This window comes from Dipodomys ordii, unplaced genomic scaffold, assembly GCF_000151885.1.
Source record: "Dipodomys ordii isolate 6190 unplaced genomic scaffold, Dord_2.0 Scaffold75, whole genome shotgun sequence".
Classification (NCBI taxonomy): domain Eukaryota; kingdom Metazoa; phylum Chordata; class Mammalia; order Rodentia; family Heteromyidae; genus Dipodomys; species Dipodomys ordii.
This window is the reverse complement of record NW_012267291.1, coordinates 923,223-949,299: the sequence shown is the minus strand read 5'-3', so window position 1 is coordinate 949,299 and position 26,077 is coordinate 923,223. Positions and strand designations below refer to the sequence as shown.

At 51.3% G+C, this 26,077-nt stretch overlaps 1 protein-coding gene across 3 annotated transcripts in view; it reads left to right on the top strand.

The window, feature by feature from the left end:
• Znf831 (zinc finger protein 831) overlaps positions 1-26,077 on the top strand; it is an 80,849-nt gene that overhangs the window by 471 nt on the left and 54,301 nt on the right. For all 3 annotated transcript variants that reach the window (XM_013024362.1, XM_013024361.1, XM_013024363.1), the window contains exons 2-3: positions 17,417-21,016; positions 22,146-22,285. In XM_013024362.1, coding sequence (XP_012879816.1) covers positions 17,453-21,016; positions 22,146-22,285 — 3,704 coding nt within the window. In that variant the 5' untranslated portion in view covers positions 17,417-17,452. The remainder of the gene's footprint in view (positions 1-17,416; positions 21,017-22,145; positions 22,286-26,077) is intronic.

Sequence of the window (26,077 nt, the reverse complement as noted above, 5' to 3'; positions counted from 1 at the left end):
CACACACAGTATAATCTAAGGATCAAAGTATTTGATAGAGATACTATTTATAACCGTTCTGATCACCGCCCTCCTCGCCCCCATGCATTCCTCAGTGAGATTTACCGGGGTCAATGGAATGGAACATATATTTATGCATGTATTTGCCTTCCCTGTCTCCAAAATAATTAAGAGGGGATCTCAGATAAGCAAGGAAGGCAGGTTCAGAGAGGTAAGGAGCTACTCCTTTCCCTTCGCAAATCTTTTTGTGGGCGTGAAAGCAGAGATGTTTATCTGCCAAAGTGCATGGAGGGACAGGAGGCAACTCAGAACAGCGATGGGCTCAGTTGCTGGGGGAAAAGCAGAATCCGTGTCAGGTCACTTTGAAATAATGTGCCTTTTAGCCCCCCTTTCTATTGCATGGCTAGCACGCACACTGGAGATCAGAGGGTGAGGCTAATCAGAGCAAACCCTTGGGCTGGGTGGCGGTTTCAGGGTCTGTGAAGTGACTCTTGAAGAGCAGGGAACGCAGGGTTGTTTCCTTAGTGGCTGTCGGCTGGGAATCAGGGGGGAAAAGGGCCGTCACAGAGAATGGGTGTCATGTGGGCAGGGTGACCCCAAAGGTCCTGAGTGGGCTCCGCACAGCTGCCTACGGAAATGAGCTCACAGCAAGGGGCCAAGGGTTACCAGCCAGAGAGACGTTCTCCTGGCAGCCACCATAAACATCAGGCACACAGAGAACCAGACTGGAAAGGGGGCGGGGCAGCTGCTGTCACCTCCCCCATCCCATCCCATCAGCCCAACAAAGGACGCCCAGCCTAGCCATGAAGGAAGCAAAACACAGCCGCAGAGGTGGAGTGCAGGGCTCAAGGTCACAGGGTTTGTAGGTGACAGACGTGCAGAGGAAGGTCTTGCCTGGGACCTGGTAGCTGGCTCCTCCTGCGTCCTGTGGGGGTGGTCTACAGAGGGGCTGGGCCATGCTGGAGGGGAGCTGGGAGCGAGGCTCAGGAAGAGTTCTTGTTCCCAACCACGGCAGGCCATCGGCACGGCCGTCACAGGCCGCCCATCGCTTCGGTGGTCATTTCTTTGTGAGCTCTCGGACTTCAGGGCAGGCGGGTAACAATGGTGGCCACATACATGCCCTTCTCATAGGACGGAAGGGGGATGCCTGGGAAAGACAGTGCATTGCTATCAAGAAACTTCATGGAGGAAAAGTGGCCTGTGACCAGCCCGGGTTTCTGCAGGAGCCTCTGTGAGGCTCACCTCAGGACAGTAGCTGTGCGCCTGATAATATGGACTTTGCACAGTCGCATGTCAATGCGAGACGTAACACAGAGAACACCCACAATCCCCAGCTAGCCGCAATACCACACTGGGTGTTGACACTGACTATTTCAATCACGGCCAAGGCCTCTCTGTCCACACTCACTACATTTTGCTCTCCTCTGCCAGCCCTTCCTTCCAACCAATGGCAGCCACCAATCTATTCTCCAGTTCTAGGATTTGTCAATTTATCAGTTTCTTTTAGAGGATTGACCTAGTTTGTTCAGCACAGTTCCCTAGAGATTCATCCAAATTATTATTTTGTGTGTGTATTTGTTCCTTATTTATCTATTTATTTATTTATTGTCAGTCATGGGGTTTGAACTCTGGGCCTGGGTGCTGTCCCTCAGCTCTTCAGCTCAAGGCAAGTGCTCTACCACTTGAGCCACAATGATACTTCCTGTTTTCTGGTGGTTTATTGGAGATAAGAGTCTCTTGGACTTTCCTGCCTGGGCTGGCTTTGAACCGTGATCCTCAGATCTCAGCCGCCTGAGTAGTTAATATTACAGGTATGAGTGCCTGGCTAGTTTGTTCCTTTTGATTGCTGAGTACTATTCCACATTATGGTTAAATCACAGATGGTTTAAGCGGTTATTTTCTGAAGGATATTTGGGCTGATTTCTGGTTTGGGCCATTACCAATGAAGCTGCTACAAACATTTGTGTACCAGTATGCATGAGGATGTGTTTTCATTTGTGTGGATAATCTCCCAGACATATCATGGGTGGGTTAAATGGGAATTGCACACTTAATGTATTAAAGAATCTGACACACCTTTCTTTGCCATCTCATCCTCTGTGCATCTAGCATTTTTACATACTTGCCAGCACAGAGTGTTTTAGTTTTTGTTGTTTTTCAGGATATGATAGGTCCTTGTAGTTCCAAGTTGCAGTTCCTATGTGATATTAATGCATGTGTGCCTATACACACACCATATGTACATATGTGTGTAGATGAATACATACACACATGTGTATATTCACATGATGTATTTATCCATCAGGGATGTCATTTTCAGGGAAATAGACCTGGTTACAAAAATGAGGTTAAGTGAAGTAAGTCAGCCTCAGAGAGACAAAAAGGTAATGTTTTCTCTCATACCTGGAAGTTAGACCTAAATTACAGACATATATAAGAACACAGACAGGGCCATATGTACAACATGTACACAAACAAATATGCTGAGGAGGAGTCCAATAGTGTAACCCTAATGAACAACAAACTTATGGTTTAACAAAATGAATAACAGGAGACTGGAACATGTGTTGTCAGTGTCTAGGTTGGGGTGCGGGATGGGTTGGGGGTGCCAAGGAGGAGTGGCAGACCAATGGGGACAGGAGGGATAGGTGGATCCAGTCATAAAATGTCAGGTGCATAAAAGAAAACGGAGCCGGGTAACTGGACAGGATGGGTGGGGTTAGCAGAGCCGAAGGAGCCGGAGGGAAGGCTGCCACAGATTAAGATGCAGTGTGCCAACACTGACTTGTGGGATTGAAACTTGAAGATAATAAAAAAATTTTACATCTCCTCCTTGGCTAAAGTTGTCACATGCCTTTTGTGAACTGTTTTCATATCAGTATATCTTCCTTGGTGACACACTTCTTACGTCTTTGCTCATTTCCTAATTGGATTTCTGTTGGATTTTTGTTTACTGTTCATTCGTCATAGCTCTTTATACATTCTAGATGAGTCCTTCAGCAGATACGTTGTTTGCAATGATTTTCCTCAGGTCAGGAGCTAACATTTCCATTCTTTTATTATAAGCAAGGGTTTTATAAACCAAGATAATTAAATTTTGGTGAGGTCCCATTATCAGTGTTTTTTGTTTTCTTGTATGGCTCATGCTATTTATATCAACTCTTTCTCATACCCTCAATTTGGGACTATCTCCTGTGATTTTATTTTCCCCTGAAGCTTTATAGTTTTACATTTCCTGTTTAAGCCTCTCTTACATGTTGAGTTTGTTTTCGTGTAAGAACACTGTGAGCTTTAAGTGGATGTTTCTGGTTTGTGCTGGCCCCTGGGCATCTATTGTCTCCACGCCAGTTGATGGACAGCTGAACACTTTCTCTAGGGTTTTAGAGGTTACTTTGAACCTTTGTCAAAGTCAATTGGAACCCTTTTGTACAACTATTTAACGTGAAGAAAAGTAGATCAACTATCCCTAGAAACAATCCAGTTGGGCATATTGTTCAAGTTGATCTCTCCTCTTCCTCCTCTTCCTCCTCCTCTTCTGTTCTACTGAGCTATATGTCTAATCCTCTCCTAATACAGTTTTGATTACTATAGCTGTGTAATACATTTTCAAATCTGGTAGGTGGATTCTCCCTCATTTATTATCCTTCTTCAAAATTATGGAGCATTCCCATTTCCTAATTATGTAAGTTCTAGATTTTTTAGAAAATCTCTCTGGACTGCTAGCAGGAATTGCATTAGTCTGTATATCAACTTAGAGAGAGTTGACAGTTTTACTAGGTTGAGTCTTCCGATCCATGAATGCAATGTTGTTTCTATATTCTTTGAGTTCTTTTATCTGTTTGGGGGATTTTAATATCTAAGTCTTATATAGTTTGTTAGAATTAAACCTAAGTGTGTTATTTTCTGAGCAGGTATAAATGTACCGCTTCTTAAATTTTGGTTTCCAATCATTCACAGCTAGCTATGTAAATATGATTGTTGTGTGTGTGTGTGTGTATGTGTGTGCGTGTTGTGTGTGTTGATCTTGTGTGTGTCTTCCTGAACTCACTTGTGTGTTCTAAGAGAGTATTTTTATAGATTCTTGAGATTTTTCTCTTTAGACCATTGTGTCCTCTTCAAACGGGGACAGTTTTATTTCTTCCTTTGCTATCTCTGTACACCTTTCCTGTTCCGGTGTTTTGTATTTCTTTCCTGATGTATTGTACTGGCTGGAACCTGTTGGCTGTGAACAAGGAGCAGGGCTGAGGGTCCTTGTCCTGTTGTTGTCCTGGGGACAGGCATTTGGTTTTATCATCAAGTATAACATCAGCTTTACTATTTTGCAGGTGCACTTTAACACATTAAGAAGATTTCTTTCTATTTCTCCTTTTCAGGGGGAGTTTTTCACAAGTGGGTGTTGGATTTGTCAAAAGCTTTTTCTACACTAATTGGTGTAATTATGTAATTTTTCTTCTTTGTTAGTAGGGTGGATTACACCGTATGCATCTCTGGACCCCTTGGTCTTAGAGTGTAATTCTTTTTACAGCATAGAATTCTACAGCTAACACTTTGTAAAAGGTTTTATATCTGTGCTCATCAGGGATCTTGGACTGTAGTTGTCTTTTTTTTTATACTGTATTGTGTCAGGTAATATCTGAATAGTATCTTGGTCCATAAACCTAGTTGGAAAGTGTTTTTTCCTCCTCTGTTTTCTGGAAGAGATTATACAGAGTTGGTGTTAATTCCACTTTAAAGGTTAATTCTCCATACCAGGGCCTGCAGACTTGTTATTTGAGAGTGTTAAAATCACAAACTCAATCTGATAATAGTTATCATGCTGTTGGAATTATTGATCTCGGATAGAGTGGCTCATGGCAGCTCACACTTTTCTGACAACTTGGTTGGATTCACCCCAGCAGTCCGATGTGTGTGGATGGGGAGGAGTCTCTGGTGAGCCTCCAGGTCCACAGGCTCTGTAGTGATAGCCCCTAGTTCATTGCTGATATTGATTTTTGTCTTTTTGTGTTTTTCCTTCATCAGTCTTTGAAGAGATTCTAAATCAATTTTATTAATCTTGTCCAAGAACAAGGTTTTTTTTCCCTCAAATTGATTTTTCTTGTTATTTTTGTTTCCATTTTATTGATTTTCCCCTCTCTTTATTATTTCCTTCCTTCTGCTTGCTTTGGGCTTGCAATACTTTTTTTTTTAACTAGATTGAAGTAGGAGCTTAGAGAGTTGACTTGAAGCTCTGTCTTTTCTAATGTAAGCACTCAGTGCTATAAATTTCCCTCTCAGCACTGTTTTAGCTGTGTTCCACAGATTTTGAGATGTTTTATTTTCATTCATCAGTATATATTTTTTTGTTACACTTGAGAATTCCCCTTCGACCTCAGAGATGATTGTAAAGCATCTTGTTTGGGTTCTGAGAATGTGTAGTTTTCCTATCTGTTGTCTTTCTGTTGCTGATCTCTGGGTTGATTGTACGGTGGCCTGAGAACTTGCTTGGTCTTAATGCAATGCTTTCATTCTGCTTCGGTTACTTTATGGTGTGGGATAGGGCCTACCTTGGTGTAGCTCTGGATCCAAACAAGGTGAAACAAGAGGCTTACTACAAGAATAATGAACTATACTAAAGAGGAACTGTAAAACACTGTAAGACACAAGGCGGTTTCCTGTGGAGGACCGAGAGGAACCTAAGGAAGGTGGATGTGGAAGGAGATCAGCCATCGTGGAGAGGAGGTGGTGCATCAGTGAGCAGGCTTCAGGCTGGCCATTACAGCTGCAGATATGAGCCCTAGGAGCCCAGGTTTCCCAAGCTCACGCATAGCATGATGGGAAGTGGGCTGTGCTTAGTGGACTCTAACCATGGGCAGACGATTGTGCCAGCGGAGGAAACTCCAGGGAGTAGCAGACCAGCCTGGGCCCCAGGTGGCGGCCTCAGGCTGGTCTCCTGCAGTAAGGGCTATGGACTGGTGACTTCCAGGCCAAGGCCATCTGGATGCCCAGGGAATGTGTTCTCAGCCCGTGGCTAGGGTGGGTTCTGTGTCACGTCCCGCAGCACACGGATGACCCTTTCCTTGGAAAGTTCAGGAAGTCACTTCTTCCTGCAGCGTTCTGCTAGCAGTCTCTGTTGGGAAAACATGGCTTTGTGCCCACTTTAAGGTGAAAAGCTGTGTGGAATTTGCATTGTTTAACCAGATAGCACATCCTAGAGGCGTATTGCCAACAGAGAGAGAGAACACAACTACAGAAACCCATGCTCTTCCTCCTCTCCTGCACCCTGCACCACAGCAGCTCTTCTGGCTCACAAGAGACACGCACCTGTCCCACAAGGGACAGACCTGACCCCACCCATCCTCAGAACCAGCCGGCAGAGCCACTGCGTCCACAAGGGACGGCCCTGACCCCACCCGTCCTCAGAACTAGCCGGCAGAGCCACTGCGTCTCGCCAGGGCTGTGTTTGTCACCCCTCACATACAGCCAAGGTCTCGTTGAATATTCTGCTCCCTAGAGATCAATTGTCACGCTCGCCTCCAATAACTCGTGTGTAAACCCTAAAAATAAGAAGCAGGAGAAAGAAGTGACAACCAAACATCGCCCGTGTACTAATCATAGAAAGCATGCAACGCCACTGCGCAGCTTTGGCCACTGTGTGACTGGCTGTGAGGCTGGAGGTCACCTCTGTGGCTTCCTCTTTAATGGCCACCCCACATTTTCCTCTGCTCAGGTAGAACCTCACTGCTCTGGCGTCTTCTTGGTAAGCCTGATTTGCCCTGACATGTTTGAGTATTTACTTCTCTTCAAGACCACAGTCATTCTAGTGTGCGCCGTGGGGGCCTCTGTGGAGGGCCACGCGTGGTGGTAGGCTGGCAGCACCATCCCCTCTCAAGAGGACTCGGGTTTCCCCCCAGCAAGTGCCTGTGGCTCTACAAACTGACTTTGTTCTGAAAGCTGGGCAAAAGGCCGTGGGGCTTCGTTGGAGGGTCCAGTCGGATCTCTTGGTTTCTGCACTTAGGGGTTGTCTTTCTGTATGGAGTGAGCACTATTCTGGAAGGCCGCTGCCTGTTTCACCCTGGGGATGCCGCTGTTAGCACTGCTGGCACCGGCCCCCCGGGGCTCCTGAGCCTACTGCATCGCTGACCATTCAGCGAGGCCGCTTGGCTCTGTGCTGTTCTGAGGTCTGAGGTCCCATTATCACCTGGCCATGAAGGGGCCGCCTCCAGGCAGTGTCCGCGGCAGCCCTCCCCTGCCCAAAGGAAGCAACAAGAGAGCTTCGCAGGGACACTAGGGCCTTGGCAAGGGGCTTGCTGGTCTTCCTGAGGAACAGAGATAGGGAGACAGGGAGCCAAATGCCCAGCCTTCCTACTGGCCTTCAGACTCCCTTATCCACCCTGCAAGGGAAGCCCTGCCATTTTATCTTAATCAGCTGTTGGTCACCTACCCATCCGGATTGGCATCAACCAGCAAGGAAACTTGGTGCATGTCGGTACCTCTGAGTGTCTACTGGGTGGCACTCGCAGGGATGAGTTCAGTCCAGTCACGGGCGGTGTTTGTTTGCTTCCTCATCAGAAATGTCTTAGGTCTATTTGCACACATTCCTGGCTTCTGGCTAGTGTGGAGGGGCTCCATGTCCTTGGGTGTGCAAGCCGTTTCTTCCCAGGCTGTGGTGAGTGCTTGTTCAGGGGCTGCGCTGGTGATTTCCCTGTGGCCGGTGGGGTAGAGGTGGTGGGTTCGGAGAATCGTCGATCTCCACTGGTGTCCTCTTCCAAGGCACACCAATCCCAGCCAAGTGAGATGTTGCCTGCATGAGCAGCAGGATGCTGCTCTTCACAGACTCTGGGGGCTCTGTGCAGCCTGGGGGGGTCACAGCAGAGCACACACTACTGCCCTCCCACCCCGCTCCAGAAGATACACCCATCCCAACTTTAGGATCCAATGCTTTCCCCACACCCTAAACCCCACAGGAGAAACCTGGTGAGACTGAATCCCCTTGCCGCTTTAAGCCAGCCACGCACACCCGTGTGTCCTCTCTTTGATTTTCATCAAGGCCAGCCCTGCAGCTATGGGCAATCAGGGAGTTTTCGAGGCTGCTGTAGAAGCCATCTGACTCTCAGCCTGTGGCCTGAGGTGGGCGTTAGCGGAGCTGAGCTTGTCATTTGCTGTCTGTGAAGTGCTCAAGGACGTTCGGAAAAATCCATTTCACACCACCGTCCTCTTGGCTGCTGCACACGGAACAGAGCCACTCGAGTTCCCAAGGCTCAGGCCTTGGGTGTCACTTCATCAAGCGTAGGTGGTGGTTTGATTAATTGTAAGACTGTGGGCTAAAGGCGTGGTATTTCTTATGGACAAGGAACATCAACATCACTCAGCAAGTTCAAAGGCACGGCCATCCAATCCCAAATCCTATGCTTAAGACCAGATCCTGTGTCCAGGACCAAATCAGTAGTGGTGAGTGTCCAATCAGGAGACAGAAACCACATAGAAGGCTACTCTGTGCCAGTGTAACCTAAGAACAATTAACTACAATCAAATAATAACTATATACAATGTGAGAGAGCCAGTAGAATCCTGGGGGGGAGAGAGAGAGTGAGAGAGAGGAAGGAGGGAGGGAAGGAGGGAGGGAGGGAGAAGGAGAGGGAAAGGGAGGGAGAAGGAGAGGGAAAGGGAGGGGGGGAGATACGGGAAGGATAAGCATGGCTACGGACCATGCTTCTCCAGTTTAAACCACCAGTGGAGGAGTTGGCTGACTTAGCCAGACTGGAACAGGTCTGCAGGGTCTGGGTTGAGGGCCACCAGCTTCTAGAAGGCAGTGGGAAAGTGAGCATTTGGTAACTGGGGACGTGGGAATGCATCCGCGAGTCTGGACCCCAGTGGGGTTTGGACCTTGTGGGCCACAGAGAGGGCTGACTCCTTGCCCTCTTGCTCTGGGGTCAAAGATTCCCAATGTCCACCTGTTGAATGTCAGCCTGCCACTTCTTGAGGTTCATTTAGTGTGCACGCTGAGTCTGTGGGAAGAGGCCACAGAGTCCGCCGCCCAGGAGATGAGCCACCTGGAAGGGTCAGCTCTTCTGGGGCTGGGAATTACATCGGCAGTGGAGACTCCTTCCCCTACCTTCGTTTGAACTCAGAGTTGCATCTGTTTGCCATTTGCCTGGATAATTATTGTAATTACATAAAACAACCGTCATCACTGATGATAGAATATTCTGAATTACATTATTTCACATCATAAACAAATCTGTTTATAGCCTGGGAAGCAATTGTAGGTCTCATGGCCATGTAGAGTTTTATTTTATGCGTGGTAAGCCGCGGGGAATGGTGACAAAGCTCCGGCAGGGGCTGACCTGGGCTGAGATCCCGTCTCGGGCCGCGTGACCAGCAGCTGAGGTCATGCGCAGTTGGCATTTACCAGAGGAAGGCGGCCAGTCTTGGTGATGGTTTTTTCTCTCACACATGCCCGCCTATCTCTAGACTGTACTGCATTCAAGGAGAAGCAGTCACTCTATAATCTAAACAGGTCTCTTCCTTCTCCTTGTCGCTTAACCAAGCATGGTACCTCTAGTATCAATAATTTCAGTCCATTTCGAAGCTACACATAGTTCTCCTCACTTTGCAGATGAGGAAACAAAGTCTTAGAGGAACAAAAGATTTGGCTAGAAAGAATCACAAACCTGTTGAGCAAGCCCGCACCTGCGATGCAGTTCCTTCGATGCTGAGGGCTATACCTCAAGCATACCACACACATGCCTACCTGAGGGTCTGCAGTAGTCTCTGTGGTGGTGCCTGAAACTGTCTTCTCCAGCTGCTGGGCTCAGCCCTTTCCAGGTTCCTATGGATGCTATGTACCCATCCTTTGGAACTGCAGTCCTCGCTTCCTTCCTGCCTCTCTTCCTGTCTGCCTCGCCGTAGGCTCTTACCTTCCCTCACCTGCTCTATCATCTGCATGTATATTTTCCAGCGCGCCACCCAAGCTATTTTCAAAAGCTCTTTCATGTCTGTTTTCACAACGAAACACGAGTTCCATAATACATACAAGCTCTTTTATCCACGGGCATCTGTCACCCAGGGAAGATCCCATGCCCCCTGGAAGTGCCATCTTTAAGATGGAAGTCCTGCCTTCCAGGACGGTCCCAGGAAAACAGGACACACTCACCCTCAACCCACAACAGCCCTGCCCCGTGGTGAGTGCTCAGTGACCATTAAAAGAGACCCATCAATGAACTTGACAAGAGGTGGAGACTAAACTATCATTGGCTTGTTTTTAGAATAGCCATATTCCTCGCTAATGCCATCTTGAAGAGTCTGAATTCATTCTACCACTTTTAGTTTGAAATATTTTACTAAATCAAATCCAATGCTTTATTTACTCTGTTCCAAACATTGGAACACAGGTCCTGGACCCAACTTGGCCAGCCGGGCTGTATTATCTAGGCACTCTTATCCACTGTGAGTTCTAGTATGGATCTATGATCTTGCAGACTCTCACTCTCTCTCCACCAAAAAAGCACTTGAGCTAAAATGAGTGTCAAAATGTACACAAATGTTTGAGCTGCAATAGCTCAAGAAACAATAGAAGGTAATTTTTCTGTATATTAAATAAAATTCAAATTAGGAGACTGCATAGGCCTTTCATAGAAATGGGATGAGAAAATCGGATGAAGGCCGCACACTGGCCACGAGCTCCAGCGGGGAAGCGGTCTGTGGTGAGTCCAAACATTGGAATAGCTGAGGAAATGTCACATGACCGTCATTTGCCCCGGGGTCTCGTGGATGGTGGCTCCTTCCAACACTGTCCAGTCTCAGCTTCGCATCCTTAGAAAAGTGGGTGCTAGCCTAGAAAGCCGGTGGTAAGGCAAACAATCCCCACTGGGTAAGAGGACCTTTGACATTCTTCAGGCAGCAACAGGCAGAAGTTACCCCAGGCAGCTGTCTAACCAACACCCCCAAAATAGTGGCTTCAGATGATAACTGTTCATCTAGCTCATGAATCTGTGGGTCAGAGGTCAGCTGGCTTCACTGGGTGTCTCTTCTCATCTCAGCTGGGCTTACAGCTGGGTGCTGGGACTAGCTGGAACAGGAGGGTGTCCCAATGGGACCCGTTGGGCCTCTTCTCAGCCAGTGGGCTAGAGACCCAGGCAGCCCAGCTCCAGTGCTGCTTGGATTAGTGGTCTCCCAGGTCTCCGTGGGAGAAACAGCAAAGCCCCTTGCAATGGAGGTGGGGTACTGGATCAAGGCCAGTGTCCATGGTCTAAGAATGAACAGTATTTCCGGGACCTCCAGCTCAGCCAGTCTGTCCTTCGGTGTGGGAGTTTCTCTTCTGTCCTCGTGTGGTCCGTAGATGTAGGCGGGGTGTAGTTGGTATACATTATGTCCCAAGTATGCATGCCACTGTCACAGCTCAGCCCACTCATGGAGCCTGGGCCCAGAGTCTCATTTCCTGCTGCCATTTCCTCACCAGCCCAGTACTAGGGGCATGGCTAGGTGAGAGAAATCTCAATTTATTTCTTTATTTGGTTCAACCTGTGAGGTTGACTCTACCTTAGAAAGCCCTGGGAGTTTCTAGAAAACCAAGAGGAGTCACACATGGCTCTGCTCCAGCTGAGTGATGTCCATCCACCTCACACTGGTGGAGATCAAAGTGTTTCAGAAAAAGAAAACAAGGAAGGGACAGAACCCATTTCCCACAGCTCGCTCTCGCTCCTTCTTTGCGGGGATGCATACATGTAGAGAGCACCTGTTGAATCCTTGCCGTCCCTGTGTGTGTGCCAAGTGAGAGTCTGGAGGTTCAAGGTGCTTGCTGTGTCCTACGGATGGGTTAGAGATTTGGACCCGAGACCCCCCTCCCCCCCGCAGGCCCTCCACCAGCAGAAGGCAGCCTGACCTCGGCCTTTCTCCTCCACACATCTGCCCACCACTGCCCGTGGATGGGGAAGGAAGCTGGGCCATTTGTGTATGAAAATGAGGCAATTGCATGGGATGCCTGTGAGCTTGGACTTGCTCAAGCTCTCTGCACATCGTGTCTTTGCAAACTCCCTTCTGGCCTGTTCGCTTATCTTAATTTGTTTAAGCAAAACATAATTTCATCACCAAACAAAATTAATTTGGGTGAATCACAGTTGGCGCAATTGTCGTGAAGAGGGCCTTGCTGTTGCCCCTGTGAGTGCGGGCCGCCTTGGGGATGGAGTTCTGCTCTGGGAGTGGGGTGCGGCCCCCATCCAGGAACCCCCACCCCTCATGCAGACTCTAGGGCCTTCTTGACTGTGTCAGAGGTTTGGGGTGCTGCTGTACTGTGGGAAAAGTCACCACACGTAATATTTAAGTTGTCACTTCGGGTTAGATGGAGCCAGCACCTGAGGGGATGTTGACAGGGCTGTTCATGGAGTGGGTGAGGTTAGGGCGTGGAGGCTCCAGGGCCACTGCCACCTCAGAGCCACAGCTCCTGGCAAATGGGCAGCCATAAGTAGGGGGCTGAGGGGAACAGAGCTGGCCGCCCACCCCCTCTTCTCTTTTTGGTCCCAGTGTCTCCCAATGAGCAACGCCAGCTGGGGGACCAGAATAGAGAGAAGATCAGTCCCTCTGGGAGGTCTAAACTAGGGGTACCCAGGTAGAGCTCTTAGAGAGTACTTCCTGAAGGCGTGAGACCACATATAGTGTCCCTGATATCTGTTCTGAAATGTTAATGGATGTATACTTATTTTAATTGTCCTTAGAGAAACACAACCTTTCCTTTTCAGCAATGATTTTATACCTTCCTCTCCCCCTGCCCCATGCACTATAAGCATTTGCTTTGGTCTCTCCCCACCTCGCAAAGGCCAGACATGCAGCATCACGTCTGGGCCTTGTGTGTCTCTGCTGGTGAGGACCAACATCTTTCTATATCCTCCCGCTCTCTTTAGAATTGGTTGGGTTTTTTTAAAATGTTTTCAGAATTCACCATTTTTAGAGCGGTTTTAGCTACTCAGGAAGCTGAAATCTGAGGATCATAGTTCTAAGTCAACCCAGACCAAAAAGTCTATGAGACTCATCTCCAATTAACCACCAAAAATCTGGAAGTAGAGCTGTGGCTCAAGTGGCACTTTACCAGGTGAAAAAACCAAGCCAAGAGCACAAAGCCCTGAGCTCAACTCCCAGTACCAGCACACACACACACACACACACACACACACACCACACAGAGAAAAGTGCCCACTTAAATCCCTTGTTACTAACTCTAGTCTTTCAGTTACTGAGCTGTCTCACTGGTGGTAACTTCACCACAGTGGGTGAGAACGTAGGCACCTAGCTGGGGTCCATGTTTTACATCAAGGTCCACTCTCTTGCAGTACGTTCCTTGTGTGGAGTTTGAGAAAAGTACGGGTATGTGGCCCCCATGACCCTCACGCAGAATGTGCCCCAAACACCTTCCTGTTATTCGTCATCTCATGGCAACCATGCTCCGTGCTCTGTCTCCACTGTTCCAGCTTTTCCAGAAGGTCATAGAGTTGGGTTCATCCATCGTGCAGATTTTCAGATTGCTTTCTGTCTCTTAGCAGCATGCATTTGAAGTCCCTATGTGTCTTTTTGTGGCTTGATGGCTCATTTCTTGTAATGGCTGAATAATACACCATTGTAGCTTGTACTAAAGTCTGTTTATCTGGTCACTGACTGAAGGACACCTTGGATGGTTCCATGGCTTTTTTGCAGTTATGAATAAAGTTGCTATAAACATCCACATACAGGTGTTTGTGCAAATGTGAGCCTTCTACTTGTGTAATCATAGCATTGGTCCTTTCTCTTTTTAACCTATTTATTGTATTTTATGTTCTTGTGCTGGTCCTGGGACTTGATCTCAGGGCCAGGGTTCTGTCCTTCAGCTTTTTTACTCAAGGCTGGCACTCTACTACTTGAGCCACAGCTCCATTTCTGGTTTTTTTTTCTGGTTAAATTGGAGATAAGATTCTCGTGGGACTTTCCTGCCAGAGATGGCTTTGAACCATGATCCTCCTATCTCAGCCTCCTGTGTAGTTGGAATTTCAGGTATGAGCCACTGGTGCCCGGTTCTTTTTTTTTTTTTTTAAAAAAATGTGTAGAGAACACGCACCATGACATCTACCTTTCCACTGTTTTGAAGTGTGCCATTCCGGCATTAGGGCATTGAGCAGCGTAGCGTGGTGGTATTCCATGCAGGTTTAATGGTACTCACCTGGCACTTGGGATGGAGAAACTTTAGAAAAGATGTCAGGAGAGCAGCTGGCTCTGGACCCGTTCGGTTCAGAAGCCTCCATCAAGGTAATGTGCTGAGCGCGTTTCTCCATTGCTTCCTCTCCCAGGAGGCTGAAGCTATAAACGCATCTGAGATTTTCATGTTTTCTTTTGGCTCAGGGCTGTTTGGGGTCAAGAAAGCTTTGGTCATTGTCATTTCTTTCCTTCTGTTTTCCCTACCTCTCCAACCACCCCTTGTCCAGAAATCTCCCCATTTATATCAAAGAATATGACCAGTCTGGGGGGCCAGGGGAGGTAGGAAAGCTGCTCAGCTGGCAGGTGGAAGGACAATGGGCTTCTGTGTGGTAGTCTAGAGGGCAACAGAGCGAGCACTTGAAATGGAGTCTCAGTGGTCATTCCCAACCCTAGTTTGTCTTCTCAACCCCTGTCCTCAGTTTGCCCATGAGTTCAACAGGAACAGCTTAACATGTACCCTCTCCCAAAGAGCAAAAGAGCTGTCTGCCTGCAGAAAGGGGTCAGTGCCTCCCAATCGGCCTTGGAGAGGATTCCAGTGAGGCCTCACTGATCGTGGGGGTGGGTCAGGGATGCCCTTCCTCCTTGTTCCCACCCCGGGGCAGCCATTCTTGGTCTTTTCCTCCCATCCTTCCCTTTCCCCCTCACTCGCTCAGATGCTGGGCTTCCTTTCTCCTCAGGGGTCATGGTGTCCAGGTAGGATGTAACTGGGGCTCCAGTGGGGCACATGTCCCTCTGTCCTTGATTCCTGGGCAGGTGCTCTCGAGATCCTTCTGGAGCAGGCCACTCTGGGCTGCCTCCATTCCTCCTGCCAGGACCCAGGCGGGACTGGGTCTCTGCTGTGGGAGCGGTGGCTGGGACTGTCCCGGAGAGAGGGCGTGTGGGCGCTCGGGCTCTCCCTTCCATGTCTTCCTTGCCCACACTACCCTCCCCCCCAGCAGAGCCCAGGGCTAGAAGCACCGATTCTTCGCTTCAGTCCTCCTCCTTTGGGTAGGATTTGCTCCTATTCTGCCCCAGGAGCCCCTGCCCACCACTTCAGAGCCCACTGGGGGCCACGTGGTCTGCCAGGGGTCCTGGGCCCCGGAGCCCAAGGTGGCATTCACGTGCCCCGTTGGAGTGGGTGTTCCTCGAGAGCAGTCAAGGTGGAAGGCATGTGGTTTCTGGTGCCTCCAACCGAATCAGCTCAGTGGTGCCGTGACCTGGCTTTGTGGCATTGTCTCTGCCTGTCTTCCCAGTCCCCTCCCACCCCCCACCCCCGTGTCTCTGGGGACAGCCTCCTGCAGAAGATGGGCCTCCCCAAGATTCTTCCCTTCCCACAGGGCTGAACGGAGACTGCCATTGCCGGGAGAGACAAGGGTGGGATGGAGAGACAGAGGGAGCTCAAAAATATGAGGGTGACCATTGAAAGCTCAGATCAGTGCAGTGCTAGGCTGGGCTAGCAGAGAACTGGGGTTTTAACGTAGCTTAATTCTGCCGAGCCCTGGGCAACTCCAACCTAATGATGCCGTTCTCAGAGCAGAGGAAACCAAGGATCATGGCTGCCAGGAAGTCATGTCTGCCGTTCCCAGAAAGAGGAAACCTTCTCCCTCCCCTCCTTCATCTTCCTTTCCTTCAGTTCGCATGAGCTCTGGGAGATTTCTATTTGTACATCTTCTCTTCAAAAAAAAAAAAATGCTGGGCTTTTGCAGGTGGCTTGTGGTGTGTGTACCATTCCTGGAGTTTGAACTCAGGGCTTGGGTGCTATCCTTGAGCTGCTTTTGCTCAAGACTAGCTCTCTCCCATTTGAGCCACAGTGTGCCACTTCTGGCTTTTTGTATAGTTAATTGGAGGTAATAGTCTCACAAACTTGGCTGCCTGGCTTGACTTTGAACCTTGCGATTCAAATCTCAGCCTCCTGAGTAGCCAGGATTATAGGTGTGAGTCACCAGGGCTCAGCTTTGATAATTTTGAACTAAATTTTGCATATGGAATGAGGAGGGAGCCAACTTTATTCTTTTGCATGTAAATATCAGGTATGCCATCTTTGCTCTGAACTTCATTTATTTGTATATATATATATTTATGTATATATATATTTGTGTATATATATATATATTTGTGTATATATATATTTGTGTATATATATATATTTGTGTATATATATATATATATATATATATTTGGAGACAAAAATCTCATGCTGCCCAGGCTGGCCTCAGCCTTGTGATCTTCCTCCCTCAGCTCCCCAATTGTTCAGAGTAAAGGTGTATACCACCACCACGACCAGCGTGGTTTAGCGCTGTGTTGAGCGGGTGGCTGGCAAGGTTCCTGCAAACGTAGCAGCGGCTTTCTCAAGTGCGGGCTGAAGGAGCTGAGCAGGAGGAGGTGTGTGCTGTGGAGCTCAGAGGTGCTGCGGTGGTGGGGTGGTGGGGCGGTGGGTGGCTGAGGCCTGTCTGGCCACCAGCCTAGCCAGTATTTCCCTGCTGTTCCTGTCCCTCCAGGCTCTGGATGGGTTTTGAGTTGAGCAGAGACCCAAGTACATGCTGAGAATGGAAACACACTCTTTCTCCTGGTAGTGTCGTAAGATCAAATACAGGGTGCCCAAGTAACTCCAGCCTTGCAGTTAAGCAATGCACAATATTTTAGTATAAGCATGACCTGTGAGAGATTTGGGATAGACCTGTAATAGAAGTAACATTTGGATCACACTCAGGATCAGGCATGAAATTTTAATTAAATAAGTCTTGTATTCTATCTTACTTAATGTGGCAAGTGTGCTCTCTGGCCAGTTTTTATTCTTTATGACCTCCATCCTTAGGTGAAACCCCAAGTTTTCGGGAGAGAATGGGGTCCCGGTCCATGTCCATTTCCCAGCTGAGCAGCAGAGGCCCTGGGAAGGCAGGGACTTGCCCTGGCTGTATAGAATCACTCTGGGCTCCGAGGACTGCCATGGGCCACTCAACTCTTGTTGTCATGAAACCAGTGCATTTCCTGAGGGTCTCCTCTGGGTGGGCCTGGTAGCAGGGGATGCTGGTGACAGGCTAGCTCTGAGCTCTGCAGGGGATGGAGCAGGAGCTGCTCTTGGGGACACTAAGAAACACTCAGGGAGGCCGAGTCTGAGTCCTGATTTGCCGAGGATCCACTGCCCAGCGGGCTGATTTCTGAACCGGGGTACTTGGAGACAGTCCCTGGGGTTCAATGAGGGTGAGAGAAGGTGGTAAAGTGTGGGTTTTGTCACCCATAGGCCGCCTGACATCCTGGGCTGCCCAGGCAATGTGGAATGGAGACCCCAGAACCCAGCTGCCCGGGCCCCTCTGCCAAGGACAAGCCGATCCCGGTGGTTGGCCTCCCAGGAGCCTCAAGTGGCCAGGCCTCCCCGCGCCTGACCCTGGGCCCGGTCATCCTGCCACAAGAGCAAGGCCTGCACTCTGCCGTGTTCCTGAAGGCCCTGCCCATCCCTTTATACCACACGGTGCCTCCTGGGGGTCTCCAGCCGCGCGCGCCCCTGGTGACGGGCAGTGTGGATGCGGGCGGTGTGCCCTTCATCCTCAGCCCCTTGCTGCAGCCCGAGGGGCCTGGCCCTTCCCAGGGGGGCAAGCTGGGTGCCCCAACACTGACGGTGAACATCGTGGGGGCCCTGCCAGTCCTGTCTCCGGGCCTGGGGCCCACGCTGGGGAGCCCAGGCAAGGCGAAGAACGCTGGCAAGTACCTGTGTCCCCACTGCAGCCGGGACTGCCTGAAGCCCAGCGTCCTGGAGAAGCACATCCGCTCACACACGGGCGAGAGGCCCTTCCCCTGCGCCACCTGCGGCATCGCCTTCAAGACCCAGAGCAACCTGTACAAGCACCGGCGCACACAGACGCACCTCAACAACTCCCGGCTGTCCCTGGAGTCAGAGGCGGGCAGGAGCAGCCTGGGGGAGGAGGAGAGCCGGGTTCGAGAGCCCCCCATAGCAGAGAGCGGAAGTCAGGGGGCAGAAAGAGCCCTCTCCCCAGGCCTCCATCTGTCTCCTGCTGCCCAGAGCCTAGAAATGAAGACGGAAGCTGCCCCCTGCCCGGGGGCGACCCCTGCCCACCGAGAGGCCCCCGCCGACCACACCCAGATGGCCTCGCCAGGGCTTCCCCTGGCCAGCCCGCAGCCTCGCCGGAAGATTCTGGAACCCAAGCCCTGCTCCCTGCCCCGGCAGCAGGAGACGACCTCGGAAAAGCCCTGGGACACCAAGGCTTCCGAGGGCCGGCTGAGGAAGTGTGAGAGCACAGACTCGGGGTACCTGTCCCGCTCGGACAGCGCCGAGCAGCCGCCCGTCACCTCCAGCCCCCTCCACAGCCTGTCGGAGCACAGTGTGGAGTCGGAGGGGGAAGGAGGCCCCGGGCCCGGGCTGGGGGCTGTGGAGGCCGAGGCGGGGGCTCCGGGGCCCAGCCTGGAGCTGGAGAGGAAGCAGCTCGAGGAACGCATCGCCCGGCTCATCTCGCACAACCAGGCCGTGGTGGACGACCCTCAGCTGGACCACGTGCGGCCCCGCAAGACGGTGCTGTCCAAGCAGGGCAGCATCGACCTGCCCATGCCCTACACCTACAAGGACTCCTTCCACTTCGACATCCGGGCCCTGGAGCCGGGCCGCAGGAGGGCCGTGCACAGCCCTGCCCCTTCTACTTTCCCCCCACTGGACAAGTCCCGGCCCCTCTTCTTCCACTCTGTCCCCACCCAGCTCTCCACCGCTGTGGAGTGCGTCCCTGTCACCAGGAGCAACTCGCTGCCCTTTGTGGAAGGCTCCAGGACGTGGCCGGAGCCGCGGGACCTGGGGGACATCTTCCCTAGGATGCAGAAGCCCCCGAGCCCCAGGCTTCCTCCGGCCCGCCTGGGCTGCCGCTCCAGGATGACCTTGGCTGATGTCCCCAGCGGCCACCCCCGGGCTCTGGTGCGGCAGGCTGCCGTGGAGGAGATGCTGTGTGTGTCCGGCGGGGACACCTCCGCCCCGGCCGAGGACCTGGACAGGTCCGTCTGCAAAGGCCACGTGGCCAGCAGGAAGGGCCGCCCCAGGAAGGGGCAGATGTTCTCCCAGGAGAAGTGGCAGGTGTACGGGCACGAGACATTTGAGAGAATCTACCAGAAGACGAAGAGCAGCCACCAGGGGGGCCAGAAGTCCAGGGAGGTGAGAGGGGAGCCGGGGACCGAACCCCATCTCGCCCCCCAGGAAGAGGCAGCCGGGGCGGACAGCGCAGCCCCGGCCCAGGTCCCCAGCACCTCTGTCCACACAGCCGCATCTGCAGAGGCCCGGTGGGGGGCTGGGGGCAATCTGCCCACCCCGGAGAACTCCTCGGAGGCTCAGCCCGCTCCACAGGGGAAGGCGGCGGCGGGGGCCAGAGGCAGCAACCCGCCCCGGCAGGCCACAACGGCGTCCCCCTCACCCCTTGGCAGTGGGGTCCCCCCCTCTCTGGGCACCAGGAGCGCTCTGCTTCCTCCGGATGGGAGGCCAGAGCCCCTGCCAGGGGAGGGCCCACGGACTTCTGGGCCAGCTGTGCCCGACGCCACCAACGCCAGGCAGGAAGCCGACGGGGAGGCCGTGAAGATCAGTCCCTGGGCCCAGGCTGCACCAAGGCGGCTCAGTGGCAGCGCCGGGGAGCCCCCGTCTGCAGAAGACAAGCTCCCATCGGAAAGGAAGAAGCTGAGGGTGGACGGGACAGGCCTGCAGGAGCAGTTAGGGCCCCCGGGAGTGGACACCCCCGGCGGCCCTGTGCGGGTGGCCTCCCTGCCGTCCCAGATGCAGGGCAGTGACCCACAGGGGGGTTCAGAGAGGTCTCGGGAGGGTACCAAGTGCCCCGCGGACCCCCTGGCCCACCCGGGACAGACAGGGTCCCGGGGGGAGGAGCCCACACCACGTCCGGCCCCCAGGGTCTCAGGACCCCACCTCCAGCTGGCTCCCCACCCCGGGACTCCAGAGGCCCCAGTGGCCCTGACCCACAGCACCTTCCCCCCCAAGTACCTCCTCAGGTTACCTCAGGGAGAGACCCACCCCCCGCCGCCCATCCCCCCGCTGCCAGGGCAGCACCCAGACTCCCCTTGCTCAAGTGGGCAGCTCAAAGGACAGGCATCTGCTGTTGGGTCAGTACCAGGGTCAGCCCAGCCTCCTGACCCAGCCTTAGGCCCAACCCCAGGGGAAGCAGAGGGGCTTCTAGAGGACCCCAGCAGGCCCAGGCCAAGGGACAGAGGAGAAGAGGCACAGGCAGGAAGTGAAAAGGGAGACAGGGTCAGAGCCAAGGTCCCCGACACCAGGGATTCTCCCAGCCTTGCCCCAGGGCTCCCCTGGGAACCGGCCCCCTTCCCCCCCACACCCACAGGCCACGGTCCCCTGGCCAGGGACTCCGCCATTCACCTCAGCCAAGACAGTACGTCAGCAGAGGCCCAGGGCCCTGGGGGTCTTCTGAATTCCTGGGTACCGCCCCAGGAGCCCGTGCAGCCTCACAAGAATGCCCCAGAAGACTCTGTTCCGGAGCCCCTGGCCGAACTCCGTCCCTGCTGCCCCTCCCAGTCCAGCTCCTCCCGCACAGCCCTCACAAGGCCACAGGGCTGGGCCCCGAGCCTGCCAGAACCATGCCTGCCGGGCGGCAGGGCCCAGAGCCCCTTCCCCTCCCTGCGGGCCGAGCCACGGCTCACGTGGTGTTGCCTGAGCCGCAGCCTGCCTCTGCCTGCCGAGCAGAAGGAGAGAGCGGAATCGGTGTACTCCTCTTGGTACTGCCCTGGAAGCCACCTGCAGGCCGAGGGTCCCCTGGCCCTGCCCACCGGCACTAGAGGATGGATCAGGACGAGCCCTGGAGCGGGAAAGCCAGCACCACAGACGCCAGAGGTAATCACAGCTTTGTCTTGGGCCTGGGATGCCGAGAGTAAAATTCTTAGCAGGCCGGACTCGGAGTGACGGGGGACGGGTGCTGCCCCTCATTGTGTCTTCTCAGCCCTGCTCTCAGGGGAGATGGAGGTTATCATATGCAGAATGAGAGAGACTGAAGGCCAAAGTCCAACAAACCTAAAAAAAAAAGTCATGACAAAGTAAATTTCACATAAAGAACAATGCATCAGAGCACCTGGGTTAAGATAGTATTCATAACGACTCATAAAACTGAGCTACAAGCTTCCTAGACATAGAAGCAAAAAAAGGAACATGTCCAGAAAAAAAATTCTCTGAGTAAACTAAGATTATAAACTAGAAACTGTAATTGAGAGATAAAACTCTGGGCCCGAGACCAAACCAAACCCAAACTAAAAGTAAACAACAACAAAAATCTGATCAAAGCAAAACAAAAGAACAAACCAATCAAAATTCCCAAAAGGAGAGAGTCATGACACGAGGGACTCTGAAGCAATAATTGCTATAATCAGACCAGACCCACCTGGGGGCTCCCAGAGGCAGAGGCAAGAAAGGAAGTAGGGCAATATGGGGTATTGGGGGCAGGGGTGGTGTTCAGGGAAGTCCAGTTCTCCTTGGTAATTAGGTGGTAATAGCCACGTGTAGAGAGCAAATCACCCATGAATCAAATGCTTGGTCCTGCTGTGGGATTTTTGGACCCGGGCTCTTGGGCTGGGTATACCCTTGTGGTACAAGGACAATGTTGCAGTCTGGGTCTTGTGAGTGACTTCACTTCCCCTGGGGTGGGTGGGCATTGGCTTCCTCTGCATGTGGCCAGTGAATAAGGAAGGTGCTGGGTTCAGGTGAGCCCTCCTTCCTCCAAGGCCGGAGAAGGACTTAGGGGTGGAGACACAATTCTGATGTCTATAGCCTCTAGACTCCATCACAGGGGTCCAGAAGGTTCCATCAGGCCTGCTATGCAGGGAGCCCTTCAAGGGCTCAGGACTCGGTGGGTGCAGAGTGGCCATCTTTTGCTCTGCATAGATGGGGCCTTATCTGTGGAGAGGACCTCCAGCGTGAGCCCTGCCCCGAGGACTGAGCAATGCGATGCCAACATGCCTGGTATTTTCAGCTCTGCTACCCAGCGGTCCAGGGGATGAGGTGCCGGGGCCTGGTGTCAGACCCAGAGCGGAAGAAGGGACCATGGCGCAGGAGGGTGAAGGCATCTCGTGGGAGCAGCAAACAGAAGAAACCGAGGCTCCATCCCAAAAGGTAGGCCACGCGGCGGCCTCGGCCCTTTCATGTGGGCTTGGGTTCAGAACATGCAAAGTAGGACTTAGCTAAGCCTCGGCAAGACCAAAAATGAGAGTCAGATGATGTCTGTGAGCCAGGGCCGGGTGGGGGTGGGATTCTGTTCCGTGGGGTCCCGACTGCATCTGTTCCCCCAGCAGCTCACCCCGCATGACTCCACTGTCCTGGGGTTTGCAATGGCACCTTTCCATAGCCAGGAATCCAGCAAATATTTGCAATAACTGGGTTGAAAACACATCCATCCAATTAAAGTCCTGAAGAGAGATCTTGTTAATTATTTACAGCTTTTATTGCTTTTTTAATTATGCAAGCAATGTATGTCCTTTGTAGAATAATTAGGAGATACAGATGAATGAGGGAAGACAATAAAATCTCCCAGTAATTCTAGCCCTGGGAGAAAAACCACAGGAACATTTGGAGCACTATCTTCCAGCTTTCTGTCTGAGACACCTGTGCCCATAACAGCCCAGGGAGAGGCACACAGTTTCTGGTCACTCCTGAGTCACTTCTTTGCTCAAAACCCTTTAGCTGCCATGGCATACAAGTTAAAAATTCTAGACTTCTAGAGTCTAGCCTGGCATCAGTGGCTCACTCTGGTAATCCTAACTATTCAGGAGGCTGAGATCTTGAGGATCACAGTTAAGAGCCACCCTGGGCAGGAAACTCTGTGAGACTTTTTAATTTCTTGTGCTGGTCATGGGGCTTGAACTCTGGGCCTGGGCGCTGTCCCTCAGCTCTTCAGCTCAAGGTTAGTGCTCTACCACTTGAGCCCCAGCACCACTTCTGGCTTTTTCTGTGTATGTGGTACTGAGGAATCAAACCTAGGGCTTCATGCATGCTAGGCAAGCACCCTACCACTGAGCCATATTCTCAGCCCTCCATTCCATTTTCTACTATGTCCTTTTCTTCCACCTCACATTACTTGTTCCATTCTCCCCTTCTAAGAACAATTGTGACAGGCTTCATTGTTCTATTTTCTATATACACATATGAGGTACTTGGATCCTACTCACTCCATCTTCTTTTGTGTTCTCCACTTCTGCTAGCACTTACCACCCAGCTCCACCCCTTACTTACCCATCATTCAGTTTTTAAAGCCTCGATTCCACGAGCATCAAGTTGAAAGCTTCTTGTTTTCTATGAGAGGAAAAAGTGTGCTATTTGTCTTTTTCAACCGGAGTTAATTTACTTAACACGAATCTTATCCATTTTTCTGCATATAACATAATTTCCTCTTCCTCGAGTGTCTGTGCCACATTTTCTTCATCCACTCATGGTACTTGGGCCACTGTAAATAGTGCTGCTGTAAACAGGTGTGCAGGTGTCTCCCTTGAGCGATGCCTGTGTTCCTGTGGACATATGCCCAGAAGTGGTACAGCACGATCATAAGACTGCTCTATTTTAGCTTTCTGAGGAACCTCCATACTGATTTCCATAGTGTCTGTGCTAATTTCCATGCCCACCAACAGCACATACGGGACTCCCGCAGCCCCCATCTCCCACGCACACCTGTATTTTTACCAGAGTTTGTTGCTTGTTTTCTTGATGATGGTCATTCTGATTGGGGCGAGACAGAAGCTCAGGGTCATCTTGTGACCCTTTGAGAATTGTTCAATACACTGGCTCACTTATTCATTGAACTGCTTGTGCTTTGGTGTTTAATTGTTGGTGACTCCATTTTTCCTGCTGAAGAGATTGGGACACGGAGATGGACAGCCCTCCTCAAGGGTCTGGGTTTGAAAGTAAGTTTGAGAGCAAGTCTTGCATCACAGTCTCTGTGTCAGGCTGTGACCTTTCTTTTTGCCTTGCCGGGCCTGCAGGACCCCTGGAGTTCAGAGAAGCTCCATTTACACCTGAACAAACAGGGACAGGGAAGTAGAAGTCGACTGGTCAAGGCCGCCCAGCCGTGTAGGGTGGAGGTAAGAAGAGGCTCAGGTGCTGAGCTGGCACAGGACATGGCTCAGGGGTTTCGGCAAGGTCAGACAGGAGGAGCTCCATGACCATGCATGGCATGCAGTGACAGCCCTGTGTATAACAACCGTGTGTCAGTCTATGTTTACAAGGCCGAGTCTCATGTGGATCAGCAGGATCCTGTGCAAGAAGGGAAAGCCAAAGTCCCCAGGAACCCAATTCTGGGCACTTGTCCCCACTCCTCAAAGTGTCCTTTCCAGTGCAGGTGGTGAGCAGCTCTAAATCTGGCACCTGAGGCCGGGGGGGGTGCAGGAGCCAGGGGCAAGAAGGAATGTTCTCTGAGCTCAGCGGGGAAGGGGTGATTGCTAGGGAAGCACAAATGCCATTTCCAGGGCAAGTGAGACCCTGGGGGCAGCTGGAGGCCCCACAGCCCTGGGGTGCCATCAGCAAGCTGAGTGGACCTCTGGCCTCCTCGAGGAAGCAGAGGAAACAGGGCCAACTTGAGGTCTTTCTTTCAACAATTCTTAACGTTTCCACCAGATTTTTACAAGATTTCTTGTTTACAATCCCGAAACTGTTTCCCTGGCATGGAGATTTTCATTATCCATTTTATAGATAAGGGAGTCTTAGTTCAGAGAACTTCGACTGTGGGTTCCTTTTTCTTTTTTTTTTCTCTTTCTTTTTTAATGACAAATGACAAATGGGCACATTGTGGCTGAGAACAATGCTCATTTATTATCCCACAGTTTGGGGAGGTCAGAAGTCTGGCCACATATATATCCAGGCTCTTGCTCAAGTCCCATAGGCTGAAATTAAGGTGTTGACTGAGCTCTGTTGTCACCAGATACCCAAGGGGGCTGGGGGGGAGGGTAATAGAATAGGGGAGGAATGACCTACAAACCCTCTCAGGTTGTTACCAGAATAAATTGTTCCTAGACATGGAATTCAGGCAGCTTGTTTTAAAATGGTGGAAAGAGCATCTTGTGCCTTAAACCTCTGTCTTCAAAGCCCACTTTCAAATAGCTCATCTGATGGGGTAAGACACACCAGGCTAATCTGCCTTTGGATTAGGGACTTTCAACTGCATCAACAGCTTTGCCCTCTTTTCCTAGTTAGAGCCAAGTCACATTTTCTCCTTACACTCAGAGGAGCTTGCACAGAGGATCACGTCTGTCATAACCCAGCTAGTAGAAATAGGCTCGCTCCCTGAGTCTTCCAAGCAGCTGCCCCAAGCAATTGCTTCCACTGTCTGATGGGCTGTGTCTGTGAAGGGAGTCGATCTCTGACAAGAAGCAGGGTTTCTCCCAAAGGAAGCCACCGGGTCTGGACTGCTCGACTCAGAGACTGTGCGGGCTCCCCATTTCCTTTGGCCCTCAAGGAACGATCCATATTTTGGTGGTAGAGTCATGTGGCTAGAGACTATGGGAGAATGTCACTCCATCTTGTCTCCATACTTGGTCCATCCATAGATAGACAGGATGGCACCATGTGGAAGGGGGTCTATCTTCTCCTTCTAAGAGTGCTTCATGTTTAGTGCTCAAGGGACCACGCACCGAAGCTTCTATTTTCTCTTCGAAAGGACTGTCATGGTGAATGAATGAAGCCCATCTATTTTGCACACAGTAATTTATGACTGATTTTTAATGGAAGCAGAGGGGAATGTAGGATTGTTTGACACGCGTTGACTGTGCAGAAGATTGGGCAGCGTGTCTCTGTTGGGTGGAGTGAGGTGCATTGGTGTGTGTTCTTCGTCGCACTGTAACAGACCATCAAATGTAGGCTAATCTTTTACACAACACGCCCTTAGTTACTGTTTTATAGGACTCTGATTGGAAGTCCCAA